We start from the raw sequence: 25,429 nt of genomic DNA on the forward strand, positions 1-25,429 counted from the left end.
TGCTCAGGGTTCACCCCACTGAGGGGTCTCCATGATCCCATGCACAGTCCAGTGAGGCCTTCAAATCTGCCTTCTCCCTAATCTGCATGTGTTTAGCCCTCCAGTGAGAAGGGGAAGTGAAGATGGTGGAGGTAGAGGAAGAAGACCAAGAAAGGAAACTCCAGGGGAAAAGTGGGCTCAGTTTCCCTTCCCTACGGACAAGAGATATCCAAACACAGCCCTGGGTGAGAAAGGTGTTCAGATACCCACACCAGGAAGAAGCCATTATGGAAAACCTAGGGGAGGAAGGAAGAGGGGGCTTAGGCAGAGTGGAAAACTGGGAGCTATCTGGCCTCTCAAACCTCATATTTTTCCTCCTTCTACCCCTGGGACTGAAAACCAAATGCTCAGCTCTGTGGTTTGGGGATGATGTCCAGTTTCCCTCTAAGGGAGGCATACTGTCCATTCATGCATGGACTTCAAGAGAGATCTGGATCTAAGTTCTGGGTCCACCATATACTGGGTAACCCTGGGCAAGTCGCCATCTCTTTGGGCCTCCATTTCTTCTTCTGCAAAACTGGAACAACCCCATACTTTCTTCATGGGGTTCCTGGGAAGAACACGTGGGACTGTGTACATGGAGTACTCAGCACACTGTCAGGCATCCAGTAGGTCCTGGACGAACACTATTATGATTGATCTTTCACCAGCAGCTCCTGGTCATTTGCCTGGTGCCACCCGGAAGGCCTTGCTAACCAAACCCTCTTCTAGCCCAGCCCCCATCCCCCCTCAAGCTTAAGAACTCAGTCTCGCTAATGAAGCTGAACTCTCCTCCCCCCATCCCCCATTCAGAAGTCATTAGCAGGATCTCCGCAATTAGGAACAAATGGCTTATAACGGATGGCATCCAGGGAGGGCGGCTGGGATGGTGGAGAATGAAGCTGTAGCTTTGAGGGCAACAGGGAGCTGCTATGAATAGAAAAACAAGTCTTGGTGCTGTGGGGTCTCTCTCTTGGGACCACACTCCCATTTCTGGTTCTGGGAATTTGGGGTTGGTGGGAGGGGTGGGAAAGGGGTCATTCTCTCTCAGGAAGCCAGGTGTGGGGCTATTCACCAGTCCTTTCAGCAGGCTGGAGGATCCTAGATCTGTGTTGGGGTGCCAGCCTTATTCTGTGTGTGTGCGGGAGGGCAGGGAAGTGATAATCAGGGAGACGAGCTTGAAGGACTGTTGACAATGAGCAGTTGAAGAGCATGGGCCACAGCCCTGGAGAACTGCAAGTATTAGAGGGTATCTAGTCCAGTATTTTTCAAATTGCTGCTCATGGCCCAGCAGTGGGTCATAATATCAATTTAGTGGGTCAAAAATAGGTATTTTCTAGTTCACTGATAGATGGAGAAATAGAGATCCAGAGATGGGCAATGATTTGTCCAACGGGACACAGTGGCAAAAGCAGAACCTGAATGTACCAGACCTGAAACTGGGCTCTGCACAGGGAAGAGACACCAAGCGCTGGCAGGGCAGGACGGAAGAGGTACTAGCAAATTCTGGTTTAATTTGGATTGTGGTGAGGGGCAGCCAAAACAAACTCCAAACTTCCGTTGTCTGCCTCTGGCTGGTTTTGGCAAAACTGGGATTCAGTCTTATCTAAATTGTCTCCATAATTAATTTTCACTGGAAACTGGCTGGATTCAGGAAAAGAATGGACTAGAAGGGTATTTGAGGGTGCTGGCCCACCTCACCCCATTCCAAGCCAGAAAAGCATCCCTAGGAAAGCCTACTACCTTTACCTCCAGAGCCACAGCATGACTATTAATTTAGCAACAATTTAATGAGTGGTTATCAAGCCCTGCAGGGCACTCACAGTGTCCTCAGTACTGGGGACTCAGCGTCTTTGCTTTAACGGGGCTCACATTCTAATGGGCCGAGACAGACACTACACAGACAGACATGCAAACTCTGAGCTGGTGGTGAGTGTCCTGCAAACCCTGGCTGGCTGGCTGGCTGGCTGGCTGGCTCTAGGGTGTGTGGCCAGGGAAGGCCTCTCTGAGGAGACACAGCATTAGGAGGAGGCACTCTTCCAAGGGAGAGTATCTGAGGTGGAGGGAACAGATGGTGCAAGGGCCCTGCCGTGGGAAAAGCTGAGTGCATTATGAATTGAAAAGCCAGTGTGGCCAAGAGAAGAAGTCCCAGAGGTGTGCAGGGGCCAGATTACACAGGGACAATGATTTTTTATTTCATTCTATACTTGAAAAATCGCTGAAGGATTTTGAGTACGAAGTGATATTGTCTTTCAGGGTAGATACTTACTGCTGGTAAACAATGGATGCCAGTAAGTACTCACTGGTTCAAAGTAAAGAAGGGATACCTCTTCATCTACCCCTCAAAATGCAACTCCTCAAGGACCAGAGGATGGAAGAAAGGGGTACAAAGAGGAGGAGTTAGAGATTAGTGGCCCTGACCACTGAAGGAACTGACCTGGGGGGAGGAAAGTTCTTGACCAGCCAGGCTTTGTAACCTCCAGCAAAGAGACATAAAAATGAAATTACACAGAGAAGGGGGACAAGGAAGGTGGGGAGAGGAGACCATAAAACCCCCGAAGTTATTCCGCACCTTTTTCCCTTGGGAAAAAAAAAAAGCTTTTTGGAAAAGGCTGTAAATTTTTTTTACACCAACCTCGTAAAAATGACATCGGCACATTCTCAAATTAGAACCATTAAAATGAAAACCAGCAATGCACAGACACAGACAGGCTCACATGGGTGGGAGACGACTCACATCCTGGGCATACAGCCCTGGTTTCAAGACCCCTTCCCCACCAAGTGCCTTGAAAATGCCTCCTCTCTACAGGGAACTAGTCTCTGGCCTCAGAGAGATGAGAATTTACAGCTGAACTCAACAGCGTGAATGAGGAACTGCGATCCTTCAAAGGGCTCCTTCATTCTCTTCATTCCCTGCACCACTGCTCTCAAACTCAGGCAGGCTTCGCACCAGCAGTGCCCGGCCTTTGCCTGCTTCTAGCGATGATGCAGCCCAGGGCTCATCCAGCTCCTGTAGCCAAAACCAGCTCTGCAGGGTGTCATGAGAAGGACGGCCAGAGTCCTCAGTGCCTGGAAGGAACCCTCTGACCTCCAGCAAGGAGGTGAAATCACCAAGGTGGTGGTGGGTGGCCAAGTGGTGATGCAGAAGTTCCCGTGATCACCTTCCCCATTCTTGGTGGCATTTGGAGATGGCTACCAGACATACATCCCTCCCACCAGTATCTGTGGAGTTCTCTGGAAATGGGTCTGTGCTGAGGTCTGGGTTCTGAGCCACTTCACTCTAGCCACTTCTGCAATGTAGGGTTGGAATGGGGGCAATAGTGAGGGGGGATGCAGTTCTCATCCTGAGATTCCTAGTGGGCCTTCTCAGAATAAAGGTGCTACCCCAGGGGAAAAGCCAGCTCTCCGACTGAGGGTTCCAGGCCAAGTTCTGCCCTGATGAAGTGACCCTAGGATGCAGCCTTCTCCACTTCAATCCTCAAGATAAATCCCTTCTCAGAAGGAACATTTACCTCCCTTCCCCAAATTCTCCTCTGTATCCCCAGTTCTAATCAGCAGGGACAAGAATTCTGCCATGAAGGGGAGGTGAGGGAGGGAAGAAGAGGGATTTCAGAATTCCATATTAGGAGGGAAGCTGGGGGCTCTCCTGCTGGTAGAGTGGGCTGGCTCCTTTTAGTCCCAAGAAAGCAAGGGTCTGCAGATCCCTCCTCCAGGATCCAGTCCCGCCCTCTGCCCTAGCACTACTCCCTCCTAGGGGAATTTTCCAACATAGGAAACAGGGCGGTCTTTGGCTCTCAAGGACCTGGGAGGGGTACAACAAGGGGGATGGTTAAGGCCCTCTCCTGGCCCGGCTCCTCCCACCTCCCACCTGCCCTCCTCTCACTGTGTCCAGGCCAAGGAGAAAAGGGCAGTTTCTGAGTGTTCCCCAGCAGCTGGTATGAACTGGTGTGATGTCCCTAAGCCTCCCCCCTGGTGAGTGCAGGCCCCAACTCTCCTTCCATGCCATGGCTCCTCCACGGGAGGGGCTCATTCTCCAGAAGAAAAAGGAGAATGCAGAAGGTCTGGGACCAGACAGGAAACAGTAGAATCTGGGGCACACAGGCAGCAGTCCTGAAGAGAAATGGGCCCCGGACCTGCAGACGAAAGACAACTGTTGACTCTGTGTGTGTGTGTGTGTGTGTGTGTGTGTGTGTGTCGGGGGAGTGGGGGGTAAATTCACCCTCTGAATCCTCCCCTTCCCCCGCTGTCATCCCTCTAAGTAGCTTGGGCAGAGGAGGGCCAGATGGGGGAGGAAAAGGAAAGAAAAGCCTCTCCCATTCTTCTTCTCCCTTCCCCCAACTGCCTGACATCCCCCCCTTTCTTTGAAGGGGGGTGAGTTAAAAGCCCATTAATGTGCAGAACCCCCCAACCCTTTTGAATCTCCTCACAGGATGTGAACGGGGTGGGATTTGGCCCAGTTGCCATGGCAACTGCGGTGGGAGTTCCCAGACTCTAGGCAACCCTCCCGTGACCCTTGCTGACCTGTCACCCCCACAACCCATGGACAATGGGAGTGCGCGCTCCAGAGGCCTAGGACGCCTTTCGGCATGGCCTCAGCACTGCCGCCAGTGGCTCTGCCTGCCCCCACCCCACCAGCTTGGCCCTCCTGGCCCCAACTTGGCCAGCGCACCCAGACCAGCCCCCAAGACCTCCCCTCCCAAAATCTGGCACACACTTCTCCTAGGCTCCATGGCCCCTATCAGAGAGTGTCCTAAGGGTATTTGTGGGGTGCCTGAGAAAACCCCCACACTGGGAACATTTTCATACAAATGAAATCAGATTAGGATAAAACACAAGGGCAACTTTCAAAGAAAAGAGCCACCCCATAGGGTAAAAATGCAGGGAGGGGCACTGTGGTAGAAGCGTTTGCCTTGGTGAGGGAAGGGACGGATGGGCCGCGGGTGTGTCCACAGTCTAGGGTATTCTTTAAGAGCAGCATGGTGCCCAGTGCAAAATAAGGCTGAAGGTGTGTTTGCAGCTTGACTGACTGCTCCAGAGCCTACTGTACTTCCTGCATCTTCTCCTCAGGGTAGACAGAGTCCTCACAGGGCATAAGACTGCAGACTTGGTGAAAGCTCCAAGGACAGCGTGGAGGTGGTATGGCTCTGTCACTCACCAATGACCGGGCTGAGATGAGGGAGGTGGAAGCTGGGGCCTCAAGGGCTGAAATGGGGCAGCCAGCTAAGGACCCTCTCCCTCTAGTCAGACCTGGCCTGACAGCCAAGCCAGGTCACCCCCCAGCCTCTGTTTAAACAAGCTCCCAGCCTGCTCGTTGCATGGAAACAAGCGCCTGCTCTTGTTCCAAAGTGACGTGGCCACCCTCTTCGGCACTGTTTGTTTCAGCCTAAAGTCCTGTCATAGGCCTGACTTCTGACTCGCCCCGTTTATCTCTCTCCTCTCTGTCAACTCATTACTCCCAAAGGCCAGGATTGCATTTCCAGGGCTTGTTTACTGAGAGCAGAGGGACAAGGACCAACAGACAGACAGACAAAGACAGAGGGGCTTGGAGAGCCACGGAGGGTACGAGGAGAATGGGATCAGCGTGTGGCCCACAGACCCTCTCCCACCCCACTTCCTATCAAGTTTGCAGATGGCGCTAGAGTGGCTACTTAGGACCAGTGGGCAGCATTGCTTCTCTATCACAGAACCCTTTCAGGTTGGAAATGAAATGCTCTCATTTACTCATCAACAGACATTTCCTTAGCACCCACTATGCTCAAGGCCTCGCTGCCTCCATTTCCCACGGCGACTGTGTGATGGAGAACCAGCAAAGGGGCAGGTGTGCTGAGCCCTGAACTAGGAACTGGGAGAGTGAGGTCTACGCAGCCTTTATTGTGCCATCTTGACACGTCAGTGCCTACCTCTGGCTCTCATCTGTGCAATGGGAATAATAATATCCACCTTGCAGGGATGGTGAGACGACACAGCATACGTGAAGGCCCCAAAGCACCAAAGAGACGAAAGGCATTGGTTTGTCCTCTAAGTCCTTTCAGGGTGGGTTGAGAAGGAGCAGGAACCCAAAGGGCCAAGCTGTCTTTCCCAAACTTGTTTATTCTCCAATTACGAACATTTGTTGTTGGGGACCAGAAAATGTTACCCTTGAAACTCCCCCAAAAGCCTCGTTCACACGTTCAGGGTAGAGGAATAGCCCATGGACTATTTCATTTTAATTGAAAATCTTATAATTTTAATTTTGTAAGGTTCTTTTCATAGTTTGGAGCCAAGAAAACCTTTTTTAAGTCTCAAATATGTTCCCTGGCCCTGGGCGCTCTGCCCATAGTGAGCCCAAATGGATAAAACAGCCCTCTGCCTGCCTCCAACTCCCCACCCCAGTTTATTTGTGAAACAGATATAGGATTTTCCAGGACTGTGGGATATTCCCCAAAACAAACAGGAATAACTGGAACGTGGAATATAGATGGGAAAACATGGCTCATGTGCAACGCAGAACCAAGAAACCTGATCAGTACAGACAGTTCTGTCTTTCCCCACCCCAAACATTTCCCCAGTTATCCAGAGAACTGTGTTCGCTCTTCACTTTCAGTAATTTTTTAAAAGAAACTTTCCAGTTTCAGCACTCCCCAACCCCTACCGCATTTAAAATTTTTCATAACTCTGTCTGCACAGTCACAGAGAGGGAAGAGCTGGCCATACAAAATGGGTGGTGTTGGAGATTTCTGGTGGGGTGTGTTTTGCTATTATGTTGGTAAGGGGTAGGATTTTGCCCTTTAACCTTCTGTCTCCAGCAGACGGCACAGACTCTGTGGGTCTCTTCCCCAGGGAACCTGCTTAGGAAGGCTTGGGAGATGCCAGCGAATGCCTGAAGACTATCTCCCTGGGGAAGGGAGTCAGGCCCTTCCCTGCTCTAGCCTCCACTGCTGGCAAGAGAAAGTGATTTTTGAAGTCCTCTGTTCTGTTCACATCCACATCAACAAGTGAGCTGCACGTGCTGCACACCCAAATTGCATCTGATCCCAACAACTCTGTACTTTAGGTGCCAAGGAGGCCAGGGCTCAGGTAGGCTCATGACTTGGTCAAGGTCATGCCACTGGTTAAGGGGCTGGCTGGGACTTAAATCAAGTTTCTTCAATTCCTGCTTTAGCGCTGGCTGACCAGCTCCATGCAGGGGAGTCAGGCTTCTGATGGTGTTGCCTCCAGTCTGACTTCTGGCTCCAACGAATATGATGGGAAAAGGCCCCTTAGGGACAATGAAGTTGGGCTGTGGGAAAAGGAGGACAGAGTCCCAGGGTGAACTTGGGAGAGACGGCAGGGCCATGGAGGCGCACATGAGGGCATTGTGGTACATACATGTGTGCATGCATGAGGCAGTAGTGGGGTACTGAGCGGGAGGTACATGCAGAGCCCTGCTTCTCCCTGTTCCTAGCAGACCCCCACATCCCAAGGGCCAGCACCACCAGCAGTGATTCCAGGAGCAGAGTCAAATCAGAGAAAGAGAATCCCAAGGCCAGGGCTGGCTGGGCAGGTTCTCCTCAACTTGTTGAGCATGACTCTCCTTTTTTCCCCAGGTGGGACCAGGACATGAGGCCCCTGCTCTGTCATCACCCAACCAGATCTAGACCCATTCTAGTGTCTCTAGATCCTCAGAGAGGTTGGTTTTAAACTCCTGAACTCTGCACTTCGGGGTGGAAGAGGAAATAGAAGACACAGAAAGAGGTTCCCAGTTTGAGCCCTAAAAATGGAGGCCTGTCTTTGCCTACCTCTCTTGGCCTTTACCCAGCTGCCTGGGCCTCTCTTCACTGCTTGAAATGGAGGCCCAGGCTGACTCAGGCAGATAATCTTTTGCAACAGAAATAATGTGAAGATCCCCGTGTGCGTAGCAACCTCTTAACCCTGTTCATTTAGCTAGTTTCCTAGCCAGTGTGCAGGTGAAAAGTGGAGTGCCCACCAATCCAACATGCCAATCTCAAGCCTGCTGCCCAGGTGTGTGTCTGTCTCTTCTTATTGGCATTTCTGGGACAGTCTCAAGCTTCATGATCTCAGACCTCTGAGTCCCACTTCTCTCTCTTGAAAACGCTGTGGTAGCCCAGGCTCAAGGTGGCCACCAGAATGGGTGGGTGGACAGGGAGTCCTTGGAAGCTGGACTGTCTTAAGAACGGTAAAACGATGCTGCCTGGCAGGGAGTGGCAGCAGCCAGGATGAAGTGGAATGCGGCCTAGTGCCCCCTCTCCCACTCCCAGATACCCCAAGGCGCACCAGCTCCTACCTGTTGCTGCTGAAAGTGCAGCAGCTCCGCGGGGCTCATCTCACCATTGCTGTCTGCACCTGTGGTCATGTCCCTGCCCGTGCCACTTGCAGTTGTCCCTGTGGCCCCACCACTGCTGCCATCGGTTTGCCCAGAGAGGCTGCCCACACCATTCTGACCGGATGGAGCCGACCTGATTGTCTCCGAGGCAGATTCCACCATCATGTCGCTCTAGTGGTACCTGGAGGAGGAAGAGAGACCCAGGGGAGAGGCTGAGGCTGAAGGCTGAAAGGGCAGTGACTGCTGACCCCCAAAAACAAAACCATCGCCACAGGAGCAGTTGGGCATCTACTCCTTCTCAACTTCCCAGAGGCTGCTCCTGGGATGCCTTATGGAGTGTGGCCCCTCTGGAAGTCCCCCCAGGTGAGGGGCGGCTCCATATCCCCCACCATGTGTTCTTGACTTCTAGGAGACCTCGTGCTGGGGTGGGGAAGGGAGGAGATAAAGCCCTTGCACTGCCCCTCTGGGTGGGGATTTTTTGCCCCAGTTGAGGTTTTGCACTGTTTATAATAATGACATGAAGAAGGGCTCTTTTTTTTTTTTTTTTTTTGAGACGGAGTCTTGCTCAGTCGCCCAGGCTGGAGCATAGTGGTGCGATCTTGGCTCACTGCAGCCTCCTCCTCTCGAGTTTGAGTGATTCTTCTACCTCAGCCTCCTGAGTAGCTGAGATTACAGGTGACTGCCACCACGCCCAGCTAAATTTTTGTGTGTGTATTTTTAGTAGAGAAGGGGTTTCACCATGTTGGCTAGGCTGTTCTCAAACTCCTGACCTCAGGTGATCTGCCTGCCTCAGCCTCCCAAAATGCTGAGATTATAGGCATAAGCCACAGCGCCCAGCCCCCGTCTGGGTCTTAAACCTACACCAACAAAGCAAAATCAAAAGTTATTCACTAGGAACCCACTAGATTACTGCCTTCCTACCCCCACGTGAAATGGACTTTGGGTTTGCTCCCATCCCAGGCCACAGAAGGTCCAAAGCAACAATTATTCTTTTATAAAAAAGGCTGCCACTTGCCCAGCACCTACTGGGAGCCAGACACTGGTCTTGGGCATGGAGGTGTGCAATGAAGGAAGACCTGGTTCCACTTTCCATCTTCCATTTTAAAGCCCTCAGCCTAGCACCTGGTCAAAAGTAGACACTCAGTAAGGTTAACTCACTCTCCATAGGAACCATGATTTCTCCTCCTGAGAACTGTGGGAGAGAGTTATCATGCCAATTTTACAGATGGAAAAACTGAAGGTCCAGAGAGTTAGGTTACGTACCCAAGACAAAGAGTCAAAGTCTGGATCCCCTGACCCCAGAAATGCCTCTCAAGGAGTGGCTGAAACATCCTCCGAGAAAGAGATGGTAGGTGTTTGGGATGGCCAGGGCAGTGAGGAGGAGGAGGAGGCCTGAGCTGCTTTTTATAACTCACAGAGGTTACAACAGCTTTTTAAATTTAATTTAATTAATTAATGTATTCATTTTATTTTATCTTTTTGAGACACAGTCTCGCTCTGTCACCCAGGTTGGAGTGTAGTGGCACAATCTCGGCTCCCTGCAACCTCCGCCTCCCGGGTTCAAGCAATTGTCCTGCCTCAGCCTCCTGAGTGGCTGGGACTATAGTAGGCATGCAACACCATGCCTGACTAATTTTAGTAGAGATGTTGGCCAGGCTGGTCCCGAATTCCTGGCCTCAACTGATCTACCTGCCTCGGCCTCTGAAAGTGCTGGGATTATAGGCATGAATCACTGCACCTGACAAGGTTCCAATACCTTTAGTATGAAAAGCTGTTCTCAAATTCTGGGGGCTCCCCAACTACCTCCGAGTCACAGTCCCTTGAGAAGAACATGGATTTCAGTCAAACAGGTCAGACCATGGTTGGTATCTACTACTGATTTTTGATCCATCTTAAACTCCCCAGCCCTCAGATTTCCTTGTCTGTGGTAGGACAATGTTTCTTGGCACCTATGGGAGACTGGTTCCAGGATCCCTGTGGATACCATAATCTCCAGATGCTCAAGCCTCCCAGTTTGTCCTGCAGGACCTGTGGATACAAAAGTTGGCCCTCCCTATCTGTGGGTCCTGCATACTGCAAATACTGCATAGTATTTTCCATCTGTGGTGGATTGAATCCACAGATGTGGAACCTGCGGATAAAGAGAGCCAAGTATATTTCATCCCGACCTCCAAGTCTTTTGAGGGGCAAATAAAACATGCACACAGCACCTGACAGCACCCCCAATATTGATCAGTGCCTTCTCCACCCACCCTAATTGTAAAGGTGAGGACATTGAGACCCAAAGAGGTCAAGGACTTGGTCCAGATTGCACAGAGATCATCAAGGGATAGAAGCCACATGAGCATTTAGCAAGGCCCATGGAAGCCAGCCAGTTTCTTTCCTCCTGATTTGATCTCTTTTGGCCTAGGCAGACCCTATAACCACTGGTCTCCCTGACTCAACTGACAGATGAGGGCCTTGTAGGTAACAATGAGAAACTGCAGAAAGAGACTGGACTGTGATTTCTCTAGTTCCTTCCCCCAAGGCAGCAGCTCCCCAAAGCATTTCCTCCCACTCCCAAATTCTCTCCTTTCACTCCAGAAGAACTCTTCTCCCTCACGCTACCAAGCCATTTGCTCAGCTTTCATCCTGGCTGGATGCAGAGTGGGGAGGAGACAGAGAACTGCAAGGGGTCCACAGAAGCCACATCCCTGTTCCTGTGGCCCCTCTTCATCCGTGACTCTGGGTGTCACTGTCCCAGTGAGCCTGAGTGGCCTCCCGGGTGCCCTATATTTGTGAATTTCTCTGTATGTTTCCAAGGGCTTGCTATTCCCCCAACCCAGCTGCTGCTCCACTCCTAAGTTCTGAGAGGAGCTGGGCTGGAGTAAGGGCAGGATGGGAGTGATGGTTCGGAAGAGATTGAGCACTCGGTCTCAGGCCTTAATGGCCATGTCAGCCTGAGGGCTAGTGGCGGTGAAATGATGGATGGGGTGGGCACCATCCTCCACTTGCCACAGCACAGGGCTCCATCATCCTCCCCTGAAATCACCCAGCCAGCAGCACCTTCCCCCACTTGGGCCTGGGCCTCAGTTACATGAGGGGGATGGGGAGACAGCAGGGAGGGGGGCCTCTCCCCCAACCCTGGCTCTGCTGGTGGTGGAAAGCAGCTGCCCGCTCTGATTCCAAGTCTAGCTTCTCTGAGATCTGAGAACTCCTGGGCCCCAGGGGACAAAGACCAGAGCCTCAGGGGTGTGTATGCATGCAAAGGAGAAAGGAAAGAGAATCTGGCAGTTACTTCCCTGGGGTTAGGGAGAGTGGCCCCCTTTCAACGCTCAAGGAATACCATAAAGTTGCAGATCAGACAGTAAGTTTGGAAAAAGAGAAAAAAGGAAGGAGGAGGTTGCAGACAGAGGTACTTCTTTCTTTTCTTCTTATGGGGGGGAGTATAGAGCGACACCCAGTGAACAACATAATTGCTGCAATGTGGTGTATAATAATAGCTATTCAGGGGCTGATCATTCATATTAAACAGGGTGAAGCAAGCCTCTCATTTGCATGCTTGAGATTATATGCATTTGAAAAGTCATTTCCGCAGGGTGTATGAATGGCATTAATTCCCATGTGGCAGGCTCTGTCCCCTCCAGGGTCTTTACCCCACTGACACACACCCATACGCCTCTTTCCATGCTCCCGCCCACCTACCAACATACCCCCGAAACCTGCAAGACAGGCACACCCAGGTGCTTTCCGAATTCTCACCTCTGCCCTGAGATAACTGCCCTCCAAGGATGAGCACACCAGCAGCCGCATGTCTCCTGCCCATCTCTCCACAGGGTGCCATGATAGCACCAGGGTGCTCCCTGCACTGTGGGCGAGCAGGCTCTGGGTGCCTGGGACCCAGTCAGCTAGAGACAGGATGGGGTAAGGTGATGGAGGGAGGCCTTGATTATCAGTCCCCTGTAACTACAAGGGTGTGGGGTGTGGAGAAGAAGTCAGTGTCCACAGGAGCCTGAGCCCTGGCTAGGGGAACAGGCAGGGACCTGGGCTCAGCCACACACCACGGAGATTCCTCTGCCTTCCCCTTTCTCTGAGCCTCTATTTCCCATCTCTGTATGAACAGGTGGTCTTGAAGGTCTCTTCTCACTCTCAGCCTGGCATATGGACATGAAAACATAGTATTTCAGTGAATACTGGAGGCACTGACGGTCTGCTGGAGTCACAGCCCGGTCCCTTTCACAGTGGACTCCACCCAGTGTAGACCTGAGCTGCTTCCTCTGGTACCAAGGAGCAAGCTCCAAGAGGTCCTCCTTTCTTCTCCACACACCCCTATCCTCCCAATCCATGCTCCTCCCCCAGCCACCAAGGTCCTCAGCAAGGAGCAGCTGAACACCTGCGGAACAGAAAGGCAGAGACTCTGAGAATTAGACCATCTGGTTTCTAGGCTCAGCTGTGTGACCTTGGGCAAGTCACTGGGGTGCTCTTTCTGCCTCCATACAATAAGGTAGGGGTTGGCCAGGGGTCTAAGGTTCGCTAATACTGGGCTCTTATCCCCCACCCCAGACTTCCCATACCCCTCTCCTATCACATGTTGGGGGCAAATGGAGATAGCACTGGAGGCCGAGTTATCTTGGCAGGTCCAGGATTTGTCTGAGGCTCAGGTCCTGCACTTAGGCAGGACCTAGTCGCCCAACTCGCAGCGTTCCCCGTGGGGGAGCCAGGGCACCTCGGAGCCTATGTCAGGCCTGGAGGCTCCTGCAGATGCCGTCGGAAGGAAGCTAGGTCAAAGCCGCCGCTGCCTCTTCCGCTCTGGGGGAGTCTGCGGGCCGCTGGGGGCTCCCACTTCCCCCGAGGCTCCTGGCTCATCAAAGAACCTGGGCGGGTGAGTGCGCAACAAGGGACGCCCTTGGAACTCGCCGGAGACGGCCCCGTCCCCTCCCTGGCCGGAAGTGATGAGTTCCACCTACCTTGGGGCCAAAGGGGGGACCCATGGGCTGGGGTGCTTTTGGGGAAGGAGAAAAGGGACGGGGAGCCCCACATGCGGAGAAACCTTTTGTGCCTTTTCGCGGGCCCATATGGCATAGCGAGTATTAATTACCGTCGCTTTTTAATTAACAATCGCTTAATCTGAGCCGTAACATTTGCCATGACACCCTGCGCCTCGCCGCGAACCCGCGCCGCCCGCCCTGCCAACTCATCAATTAATTTTTATTGACGTTTTCTTCCCCAAACAGGCACAATACCAGGGTTTTCCAATTAACACCTCTGCGATCTCTAATTAGTGCAATTAACAGACTGATGGATGCCCGGAGTTTACCCGCGGGGGAGGGAGAGAGGGGCGGGGCAGCCCCCAGCGCGCTCCTGGGCGCGCGTCCTGCCGGGAGCACACGTGCACGCGCAGCTGGAGTGGAGATGCGGCCTCAGTTCTTAAGGGATACACGGATGGGGAATGACCACCGGTGGCCCGTACCCAGAGCAATGGTGGCAGTTGGAATTTAAATAAGGTATTGTTTCCAGTTCTCCGGAAACCTATAATCTAGTCTGGGAGATAGCAGGACGCGAACCAGCCGACAGCCTGACCCTGGAAGTTGGTGTCTAGCCCCAGCTCTAACACCAATTTACTACTGAGTGACTTGTGTTTTTAAGGGGGAAGGGGGAGTCTCACTTTGTTGCCCAGGCTGGTCTCCAACTCCTGGGCTCAAGTGATCCTCCCTCCTCAGTCTCCCAAAGTGCTGGGATTACAGGCCTGAGCCGCCGCACCTGGCCTACTGAGTGACTTGGAGCAAGTTGATTCTCCTCTTTTCTCCTCTGTATAATGGGGAGAACTGGACTAGATGTAACCATCTATTTTATAATTTATAATTCCAACAAAGATTAGGAAGCAGACTGCAGTAAGAGGTAAGATTTCTTAAAATACAATAGCACGGAGTAGAAGGTGAGAATGGTGGACCACAACATTAAATCAGGGGTTGCAGACCTGAGTGCATCAGAATCACCTTGGAGAGCTTGTTAAAACACAGGTTACTGGGCCCCAGTAGAAGTTTCTAACCCAGTAGGTCTGGAGTGGGCCTGGGAATCTGTATTTCTAAGAAGTTCCCAGGTGATGCTGATGGTGGTTGTCCCAGGCAATGGGGCTCCAATGATGAACACTAACTTTAGTTCTGAGTTTCCTGATGGGCAAAACTAGATGATATATCTGCAAAAGCCATTCAATCATTCAACATGCATTTAGGGCCCCATTAAGTGAAGCACTGGGGATCTACCTGAAGGAAAGTGAAATGTGGGCCCTACTGAACGAGGCAGTGCAGCAGTGTCTTTAGATGCTCTGAGAGCTGTAGGTAAAGGACTCAGCAAGGGCAACTGGTAATGCCGGAGGTCCTAACCCCTTCTCTTTTTTTCTAGATAAAGCTGGCACTTGTTTTTCCTCAAAACAAGTTTCCTAAAAACCAGTGGGGCTTTAGCCATGAACAAAGTCATGCTTCTCTCTCCTCCAGTGGTTGGCCAGGAGCATGTTTCACCAGCAACGACCCTTCATCCATTCATTGGTACGACCAATATTTAAATACCTACAGTGTGCCAGGTTCTGTGTATGCAGACTTCAGCAGAGCAGGACACAGGCCTTGCTCTTGTGGAGCTTATGTTCCCATGAAGAGGGTACAAATGTTAACTAAACACATAAGTAAATGGAGAAGCCTACTAAGTCAGATACATTCTGTCAAGTGTGGGTACAGGAAATAAATGGGGATCTAACATAAGCGGAGAGGGGCAGGGAAAGTCTCCTTTTCCCAGGAAAGGGCATTTATGCTTAGATATGAAGGCTGAGTAGGTATTGGCCAAGCAAAGTATACAATGAATGCAGGGCAAACATATGCAAAGGCCTTTATTTTACAAAAGAAGGGTCATCAGTTTCAGAGTTTTCCAGAACTAAAAGTCTTTGAAATACATACATTTCTAGATTATATAAAAAGACACACATGTGGATACCAGAGCACAAGGATGTCTTCTAGTTCCTTCTTTCTCTATTTGTTTCTTTCTAGCTATCCTGCTATATCTTACCTGTGTCAAGAGATATAAAACAGAGGGCTTTTCAGAGCAATGAGCCCTGGCCCTAGAAGTTTAACTGCAGGATGCTTCCCAATCCAAAGTCCCAGGGACTAGCCTCCCCCATTCAACCCTGGCCCCAGAGGCCCAGTGGCTTCTGGCTTCAGGCTCCAGGTAAGGGGAGGGCTCCAGGGCAGTGGCCACTTGGGGCTTCTGGCTTACTTAGCCAACCACTCATTTGCCAGGATGACCTGCTAACCCTTCCTGGCTTCTTATTACCTTTGTGACATTCTGGACTGAGGTCACCAGTCTGAGCCTTGGTTTCCTTATCTGTAATGTGAGGTTAATGCCAATACATTTTCCTTCCAGGGTTGCAGTGATATCAAATAAGACACACTGCATGAGGAAGACATTTAGAGAAGGGTAGTTACTATAATTATGGGGGTCCAGAAAGTCCTGCTACAACCTACCTCTGAGTGGGCTATGGTTTAAAAATTGATCCCACCCTGCTCTCCCAGCCCTTGGGTCAGCACTTGAAGAAAGTGAGGCAAGACCCATGGGTTAGAATGTGGCTATAGCTCCAAAATAGGTCCTGAAGCCAGAGCTGGGTGATGTGAGTCATGCACTGCTTGGCTCCCTGATCATGCCAGCAGTTTCTCTCCCCAAGCACATGGGACTCTGTGAGTTCCAGAGTAGGCTTAATCCCTCTCCAAGCCCCTGCCCTCCTTTGGCACTCCTCATTGTGTGGGTCAGAGGCAGGCACCCTGGGCTTCCCTCTGTACCCCTACCTCTGTCTGAGTTCCTGGCCTGGGAGTCTCCCTAAATGACTGTGATATCCTAGAAGCCACCTACCTCAACTCTAGGGACCATTCAAGGCCTCTCAGCACACTTCGGTGCTCAGAGGAGCTCAGTACAAGTGGCAGGGCAAAGACATTCCTATCTGAAAGCCTCCAACAAAGCCTTCGATTTGGAAGGTGAAGCTGCCATCCTGTGCTGTCTGTTCCAGGTCCTCTCCCAAGTTCCAACTAACTTTGTTTCTGAATCCTAAAAGTAAGAGACATCCTGGTAGAAAATTTTGAAAAAAAGGAAAAAAAAATAGAGTACTCATAATCCTACCCCATAGAGATCTAGCCCTTTGGGATATACAGCCTTTCCAGTCAATCCACTCTCACTCTCTTTTGGCATATAAACATCAAAAAAGTGAAATTGGGGTCATAATCTGTACATGGTTTGAATTTTCTTCTTTTTCCACTCACCACTTACTATCATAAGCATTTCCACATGCCATCAAATATCTTAAGCAAGTTTCTAATGGTCACACAGTTGCCTGAATGGGCCGCATGTTCCAGAATGTATTGAGCCAATCCCCTAGAATTGGACATCGAGGCTGTTAGCCATGTTTTACTATGACTCTGCAGTAAACACCTTTATGGGAACAGGATACTCTACATTTTTGACTATTTGCCTAGGATACATGTTTAGAAGGTGGAACTGCATATTTTTAAGGTTCTTGATATATTCATTCCCAAACTGATGCCCATAAAATTCATACCAATTTTGTCCAATTCTCCTTTAGCAAGGCAGCCACATCTCATAAGACTCTCGGGCCCTAACCTCTTTAGTGATTTCCCTCAATTCTCCTCAGCTCCTTCTCCAGGAGATTCTCAGAGCCTGAATAAGGCATTTGCAACTCAACACTATAGGCCCTGTCAAGTCTGGGTGAGTTCCCTAAGGTCAGAGTGGGGCAGGGAGCCTTCACCTGCAGCTGATACTGAGCACAATGGGCACTGGGGTTGGGGCAAATGGAGGTGAGTAAAACGGAGCCCTTGCTTTTGCAGGGCTTGAAATGGAGAGAGGAGAGACTAATGGGCAGGTAAGCTTTCCTTCTAAACATCAGAATCATCTGGGGAGCTTTAAAAAAACAAACCAACCAACCCATACCTATGGCCCACCCTAAGTCAATTAAATCGCACTCTTCAGGGAATTGGACCCAGTCGTGGATTTTTAAAAAAGCTTTCCAAGCATTCTAAATTCCCAGTGCAGCCAGGATTGAGAACTTCCATCTTACACAACACACACAGCTTTACAAATGTCATGTTAGATACTGGGGACCATGGAGCCTGGAGGGTGCTCCGGAAAGGCTTTCTGTAGGAGGTGGCTTCTGAACTGAGCCATGATGCAGCAAGGCCTTGGCACACAATTTGTGAATATATTTTATTGTTAAAAACTATTCGACTGCCAGGCGCGGTGGCTCACGCCTATAATCCCAGCACTTTGGGAGGCTGAGGCGAGCAGATCACAAGGTCGGGAGATCGAGACCATCCTGGCTAACACGGTGAAACCCCATCTCCTAAAAATACAAAAAATTAGCCAGGCGTGGTGGTGGGTGGGAGAATGGCATGAACCCAGGAGGCGGAGCTTGCAGTGAGTGCCACTGCATTCCATCCTGGGCAGTGGCAGACGGCGACACTGCACTCCATGGGAGAATGGCATGAACCCAGGAGGCGGAGCTTGCAGTGAGTGCCACTGTACTCCATCCTAGGCAGTGGCAGACGGCGACACTGCACTCCATCCTGGGCAACAGAGAGAGACTCCATTTCAAAAAAAAAAAACCTTCGATTCACAGAGTCTGCAAGAGTGCTTTTCTACAGCCTCTCCCTCCTCTCTCCCCCCATGCAATTTTGCGCTCATTTTGACAGAGGATGGAACCACACTTCAAAGATGCCAAAGACTTGACAAGGTTACCTGACTGCTAAGTGGCTGAGCCAAACTGAAACCAGGTGGCTCTTCTGACTCCTAAACCAGTGCTCTTCTCCGCGTCCTAACTCCCCGAGTCGCTCTGGAATCCAAGCCTTCCCTCACCCCTACCACCACCCTCCAGCTCACCTTTTACTGGCTCCAGCCCTGAAACGCTCCCACAGGCCCTGGCAAGGTGGCCTCCCTCAATACCCCTTCCTACTACACAGACCAAAAAAAAAGAATTAACAATAAAGGGGGAAAAAAAGAAAGAGAACCAAAGATCCCACTCCATCTCATTAAGAAAGTAAACATAAGAGCCATCTAAGTGTCTAATTAAGCTTCTAATTAGTCCCTGCTTGTTACTAATGCAAATTAGATTACTCCGCTTAACTACAGCATGTCCACAACACCCTTGTTAATTGCGGCCTTTTGAAATTAAATTACTCCCTAATTAGCATATCAAAGCCATTGATTCGGAGCTGGGAAAGATGAGGGCAAGAGGAGCCGAATGCCAAGTTTGGTTAATCAGAGACGGCTAATTAAATAGTGACGTCTTACGTGGGGGGCCTGCTGGTTAAGGGGTAGGGGCAACTCGCCCAGGGCCTGAATGGCCATCTGGAGCCTGGTTCTGGTAGTGCCTTTGGCACCAGGGTTTCCTGTGGGCACAGGAGGGGCTCTAGTGGGCCTGGGACAAACCACTGAGTACGGCCATTTCTGGGCCTCTGGCTGTTCTGCCCAGCCTGCTCCAGACATGCCTTGGCCCCTCCCTTCATTTCCCCAGATGTAGGGGGCAAGTGATAACTTTATTATAGAGGGGCTCACCCTGTCAGGGATGGGCTGGTTTCATCTTGAAACAGGCCCCCAGAGACACAAGGGCTTATGGTAAGAAGACCTAACCTCTATGGTAGAAAGAAGGGAAAAAGAAACACCCACCACCATCACTTTTTTTTTTTTTTTTTTTGAGACAGGGTCTCACTCTGTGTGGCTCAGACTGGAGTGCAGTGGCGCGATCTCGGCTCACTCACGGCAACCTCTGCCTCTTTGGCTTAAGTGAACCTCTGGTCTCAGCCTCCCGAGTAGCTGGGACTACAGTCACACGCCACCACACCCTAATTTTTGTATTTTTTTTGTAGAAAGGGAATTTCACCATATTGCCCAGGCTGGTCTCAAACTCCTGAGCTCAAGCGATCCTCCCACTTTGGCCTCCCAAGTGCTGGGATTACAGGCATAAGCCACTGCGCCCATCCCACCATCAGTTATTAAGTAGCTGCGTGGGAGTAAGATTTGGGTCACGGTGTCCTTATAGGTCCTCTCTGAGCTCTTCTTGTACACTTCTTGTACAGACCCTGCAGAGTCTTTTTTTTTTTTTTTTTTTTTCTGGAGACAGAGTCTCAGTCTGTGGCCCAGGCTAACGTGCAGTGGCACAATCTCGGCTCACTGCAACCTCCACCTCCCGGGTTCAAGCAATTCTCCTGCCTCGGCCTCCTGAGTAGCTGGGACTACAGGTGCCTGCCACCACGCCCGGGTAACTTTTGTATTTTTAGTAGAGACGGGGTTTCACCATGTTGGCCAGGATGGTCTTGAACCACTGATCTCAGGTGATTCACCTGCCTCGGCCTCCCAAAAATGCTGGGATTACAGGCGTGAGCCACCGTGCCTGGCCAGACCCTGCAGAGTCTTTCAGACACTGTCCCCCACTAGATTTTCCTTGAGGAATACTGGGGACAGGTGAATCTCCACGTCAAAACTGCTAACCAAAATGCCCTCAGGGGCTAGGCTGGTCACTTAGGAGGCCAGGTGAGGAGGGCACAAGGAGGCAGGTGTCACTCAATCCCAGTCCATCCTTTCCACACAGAAATGTAGGTTCAGTGTTGACAGGGCTTGGGTTTTTCAAAAGGAGCTGAAGTGGGGATATTTATGTGAAATTTACCATTGTAATGAACTGTGTATGGGTCAAAAAAACTCAGCAGGGATGAAGTTAGTCCATTTGTGACCTCAGCACTTACGGCCAGCATTTCAGAAATGCAAGTTCCAGTTAACTGTGACTCAGGGCAAGTCAGGTAACCTCTCTGGGCCCAGGTCCTTCACCTATCAAATGAGAGTGATCATAACCACTGCTTGGAGAATCTTTCAGGGTTGTTGTGGGGATAAGAACAAAGAGGTATGTGAAACTGCAAAACACAGTTCCTCAGTCAGGGCCTGGTGACTACCTAGCTCTACCTGCCACAACGCCCTCCCAGGTTTCCTAATAGGGATGTCCTGTTAGAACTTTCGTCCCCCATCTTCCATGCAGGGGGCAGACCAAGGGCTTCCAAGTGTCCTTGAAAATGCTGAGGGCTTGTTCCTGCAGATACCTGACCTGACTGTTGGGAGGCTTGGAGGTACCACACACCTGTGCCCTCTGCCCTGCATTTAATTGATCAGCTCTGGAAGGGGCAACAGTTTCTGAATGGCAAAATCCTGAGGGTTAAAAGGTCCCTAGCTTGGTCCTTCTATACCTCCCCTATTCCCAACTAGGGTGGAGTCTGTTCCCAGCTCTTCCTCCTTCCCCTAGTCCTGCTCTCTAAGTTTCTCACCAGTAGCCCCCGGAGCCCACAGGATCTCGGCCAAATTCCCCAAGGGTGAGATTCTGTTTACTTAAGGAGAGATCAGACAGGGTCCAGGGGAGGGGAAGTCCTCCTGCCCCCACCCCAGAAAGGACAAATCCCAGCCAGTATCCAGTCCATGGGTATCCATCCAAGCCAAACTGGGCAAAGAGGCGCAGAGCAGTGGTTTTATTTTAGAAAATAAGTGCAATTAAAAGAAAGGTGGAAGAAAAGGAATGGGGGAAGGGAAGGCTGCCCTGGTGTGAGGGGGAGGGGGGACGGCGGCGCACAAGGGCCAAGCTGAAGCCCGCCTCGCCTCGCGGAGCTCTCTCCCAACGAGATTCAATTAATTGATAACAGGAGGCATCAAATTAATTTCTGGAGGATGTGAGATTCTGATGAAGGGAAATCTCGTCGATGGGGATCGGGCGGGAGGAGGCAGGCAGCACCCCTTTTAATCAGGCTCCACTGCCTAATTGGGAAGGAGGAGACTTGCAAGGGTCGTGGTGTCCCCTGCCCCGAGCTCCACAGCTCCCCTTTCAGGAAGGACCCATGGAAGCAGTAGGCTCCCGACGCCCTTGGAACAAAGAGGGTGTGCATTGAGACCTTCAGGTCTCTTCTTGCCTGGCTCCCAACCCACAGCTTCAGGATGGTGAGCCCGAGGACGTGGGGCTGCAGGCACCCTCTTCACCCACTGTACAGTTAGGAAAACTGAGGCCCAGAGAGAAGACGGGTCATGCCTAAGGCCGAAGAGTGAGTTAGGAAGTCGGCAGCAGTTGGCTTACCAGGGCCCCTCACGATGTACCCGTGTGGGTCCGGGCCATTTAGGCCCAGACCCACGAAATCATCTCTGACCACAATGGGTGGGCAGCCCTCTCTGTGGCTAAAAACTGGCATGCTGCCTGAGCCGTCCCCTCTTCCAGTGTTTCCGGATCCCCAGCTGCCGGCCCGAGCTGGCCCAGCTGCAGTTATTTTCTCTGTGTCAGGTGAGTGCCGAAAAGCCCTTGTGTTACATCACTGTGCTCAGGTCTCAGACATGCAGAAGCTTCCAGCAACCGGAACTGATGCGCTCAGTTAAAAAGGTAAAAGCTCACTGGGGGAACAATCCAAAGCGAGTGCTCAGCTGGGGAGGGGGATCAGGTAGCTCTGGCTCTCTGGGAAAGAAAGCTCAGAGGCTTCCTGAAGGAGGGATTCTCTCAGTGCACCAACTCTACACCCTGTGCATGGCCTGACTGTCCAGCTTCTCCAGCTCCCATCCAGAGACGCAGCCTCAAAAAGCCTGGCGCTTTGCTCCGAGTGCTCACAGCTGCAGCCCCTCGCTGGGTCTCCCACAAATCCTGACGTTTCATATCTCCCCAAAACTTGCCCCAGTGCACCCCTTCCTTCCAGGATGCGGATGTGCACCTGCAGGGGAACCCCGAAGGAAAGGAGGAAGTGCACCGCCACCCTCTTTTGGAGCAACTTCTTTAGGCCTGAGTCTCCACAGAAATGTTCTCCTAGAAAAGTAAAGCCAGCCGGGAATGGAATCCAAGGAAGCTCCGCTGAGGAGATGAGAACGGAAACCACCTCAACCTCCCACCCTCTGCCTCCCCACCGCCCGGTTTCATTTCACACAGGGAGGCCCTCCTAAGGGCCCTCTGGGCAGCAGACATGTCCTGTCTCAGCTGGGGGTTTCAGGACCCATGCCGGCTCAGGTGGCCAGTGCCCACAGATCTGTGCTCCACCCCTTGCTCCATTTCTGATTTTCCAAGTTGCACGCAAGTCACCCCTTCTCTGGGTCCCTTGTGCTGTGCCCTTCACCACCCTGGCCTCCAGCACACAGTAGGCGCTCCACAGTGTTCTCCACAGTGTTCACAGGATGGATACAACTACTGAGTCCCTGGCTCCATTCCCTAAGCCACCTCGCCTTCAAGTTGCCAGCATTTTGCCACCCCTTTCCTGCTAGTTAACTTCTACTCCCACCAGTCCTGACTACCTTAACAAATGCCTAATGGTCTCTATTCTACATACTGTTAGTCTGAGAAAAACCCACCATGTCGCCCCACTTTCCATTTACATGGTAGCCTGGGTCACAGACCATCAGAACTGCAGCAGGAAAGGAAACACCATTTACCTCTATCTTGCACTATCAACTGGCTCCACCCACCATCAGGCCTGGCTGTGGAGGCTCCAGTTGGCCAGAGGATGGGGCCCAGGGAGGTGGGCAGAGCAGCTGGGATTCAGGGCACAGGCGGTTGTATGGCTACCGTCCAGACGGGAAAGGAAGGTGCAGGGCTGTGCCAGAGGGACAGTCGGGAAAACACCCTGGTCTCAGGAGGGATCCTGGGACCAGGATCAAGGCAAGGAGGGCATTCGCCAGGCCCAGGCCTGCCCAGCCCGGGCGACACACCACAGCAACACTGACTCCACGGCCCAACACCGGCAGCCCTGTCCAGATGTGTACCTTTTGTGCCAGGAGCTCTTGTTTTCTAGCTCAGGCAGGTGTGCCCTGCGTCCAGGCTCTGCAAGGGCCCAGGAGCAACATCTCACAAGATCATAGCATCCGAAGTGGCAGAATTTGGAGGAAAGAGGGTTCCTGCTGTGATCCTGGCTTGGTGGAACTGGCAGTGGGCTGAAGGTGTGTATTTCCACAGAGAATCCTGGGAGGCAATGCTGAAGGGAGCCAATAACATCAGGCTCAAGGGGAGTTTCCTTTTGCTTCTTTGAGATGATCCATTCAGTGATAGCTCCCAAATTGGTCTGAGACTTGCTGCCAAAATCTTCCATAAGGACGTGTAGGCTAGGGTTTCCAAACCCTAAAAATCTCCCTTTCTGGAGAGAGGGGTTATCAGTCATTTTTCCTCTTCGCGTTCTAGGGAATTCTCTCTCCCATTTATGTGTCTCTCACAAGAACCTCAGGAGTGCCTGGGGAATGGGGAATGCTCCAAGGTTGTGTGCAGGTGGAAACACCAGATTCTGAACCTATAGTCCCCCTCCCCGCTTAAAGGGAAAAGAGAAAGGTGGCCTTCACACTAGAAGTCAGGCGGCCTAGGCCAAGCTTGTGGAGGAGGGGGAGGAGTGGCAGCTCCTCCCATCCCTTCCTTTCTCCCTTCACTACAGCATAGGCTCAAGCCCTACTGGTTGTACTGGGAGTCGAGGACCCCGTATTTTAGTTCCAGCTCTGCTACCATGTAGCCGTGTAACCTTGGACAAGTTGCCACTTCTCTCTGGACTTCATTTTCCCAACCCATAAAATGAAGATTAATACTTCAGTATTTCCATATTCAATCAACGTGTGGCCTGGCAGTGCTAGCAAATTATTAATAAAAGTCATCCCTTGATCAGTACTACCATGTGCCCAGCACTGTGCTAGGTACTTGACATCTGCTTTCTCATTCGACTCCCAAACGGAATCTCTAAGGTGGGTATTATTGACCTACTTTACAATGTAAGAAAATTGAGGTTCGAAGAGCTTAATTAAGTTCCCCAGAGTCCCATCTCTACTGCCAAGTTCCAAAGCCTTTTCCACTCTGACACATGTTCTGCCCTGGGGAGGCCTCAGTTCCTTGCTCTGGGTTCCAGAGTTCTAGAACCAAATCTGAGGAGGCCATTCCAGCCAACGGAGCCTCAGAGTCCTGTCAAAAATAGTACCTGCCCTGCCTTGGTCTGGGGAAGCTGGATCGTGGTAAGATCTGCAAGAAGGGAAACTGTGAGGAGTTTCTTGGATGGAAGAAATTATTATTTCACACAGTGTAGGCTATTCAAGAAGTAAAGACATTGTGCCTGCTTAGGATGGGACTGGGGGGCTTGCACTGTGGCTAGAGAGACACAAAACCGCCAAGGCAGTGGAGTAGGAAGGGTTAAGATGCAGGGAGGGCTTCCTGGGGAGACGACCCTTCCCTCCCCTTGCACCTCACACCTCTCCTCTGAAACAGACACCCTGTTCCCATCCTTCTCTCCCCATGTGACATCTTACCTGTCTCTCCTACCCCAACAATCTGAGATCCAGAGAGCAGACTCCAGCCTTCACTGCTTGGGTACCCCAGTACTCAGCCTGGGACCTGCCCAGGCAGAGTAGGGGCTCAGCAAACATTTGGGGGAATTACTGAATCAAAAGCAAGACTTCCTCTCCCAGTCCCTCTACTTCCCTCCCACCAAGGAAGAGGTATGTTTGGGGTAGGGGCCCGGCAGGATATGCACATTCCTGGCAAGAAGCGACCTACCTGCCTACAGCCAGAAACGAAGGTTTTGGCTCTAAAGGCAGAGGAAGGGGGCTGGGGGTGTCCAGGTGTGAGGAGGGTCCCTACACGGAAAGGGACAGGAGCAGGTCCCTTTGTAAGTGGTACCCGTTGCAAGTGCTCTGGCCCTGGCGTTCTCCAGCACTGGGGGGGTCAGGTCTTTCTCTCCCCAGGGCTCAGGGTTCCCCAACTCTGTAACTCCTGGGAAACCTGCCCAGGACAGGGAGAAGCACAGAAAACGCCACCCAGGCGCCCAGCCCTTAGTGCCAGGAGAGGTTACCACGGTCTCCCAAACTTAGTAGCAAGGCTGGAGCCAGGATAAAGTGGGTCCTGAGGATCCCCCAGAAGAGATTCAGCACTCACCCTGGCCCTGGGTGTGGAGGCTGGGAGGAGGCAACCACAAAGCCACCTCTTCCCCTTGCCACTTTGCCCCACTGACTAGAGTGTGAGTGACTCCCCCAACTCAGTTTTCAGAGAGTCTGAGATTGAAAGCGCACCATGGGAGCCAACAATTGTCCAGGTATCAAGAGCAGAGCCTCAGTATCCTC

The 25,429-nt window shown here is 51.6% G+C and overlaps 1 protein-coding gene across 10 annotated transcripts in view; it reads right to left on the minus strand.

The window, feature by feature from the left end:
• The window catches only part of FOXP4 (forkhead box P4), a 54,232-nt gene that overhangs the window by 26,521 nt on the left and 2,282 nt on the right, over positions 1-25,429 (minus strand). For all 10 annotated transcript variants that reach the window (XM_077998340.1, XM_015136318.3, XM_077998338.1 and 7 more), the window contains 1 exon segment: positions 8,282-8,501. In XM_077998340.1, the coding sequence (XP_077854466.1) occupies positions 8,282-8,485 (204 nt within the window). In that variant the 5' untranslated portion in view covers positions 8,486-8,501.

Source organism: Macaca mulatta, chromosome 4 (assembly GCF_049350105.2).
Source record: "Macaca mulatta isolate MMU2019108-1 chromosome 4, T2T-MMU8v2.0, whole genome shotgun sequence".
Lineage (NCBI taxonomy): Eukaryota > Metazoa > Chordata > Mammalia > Primates > Cercopithecidae > Macaca > Macaca mulatta.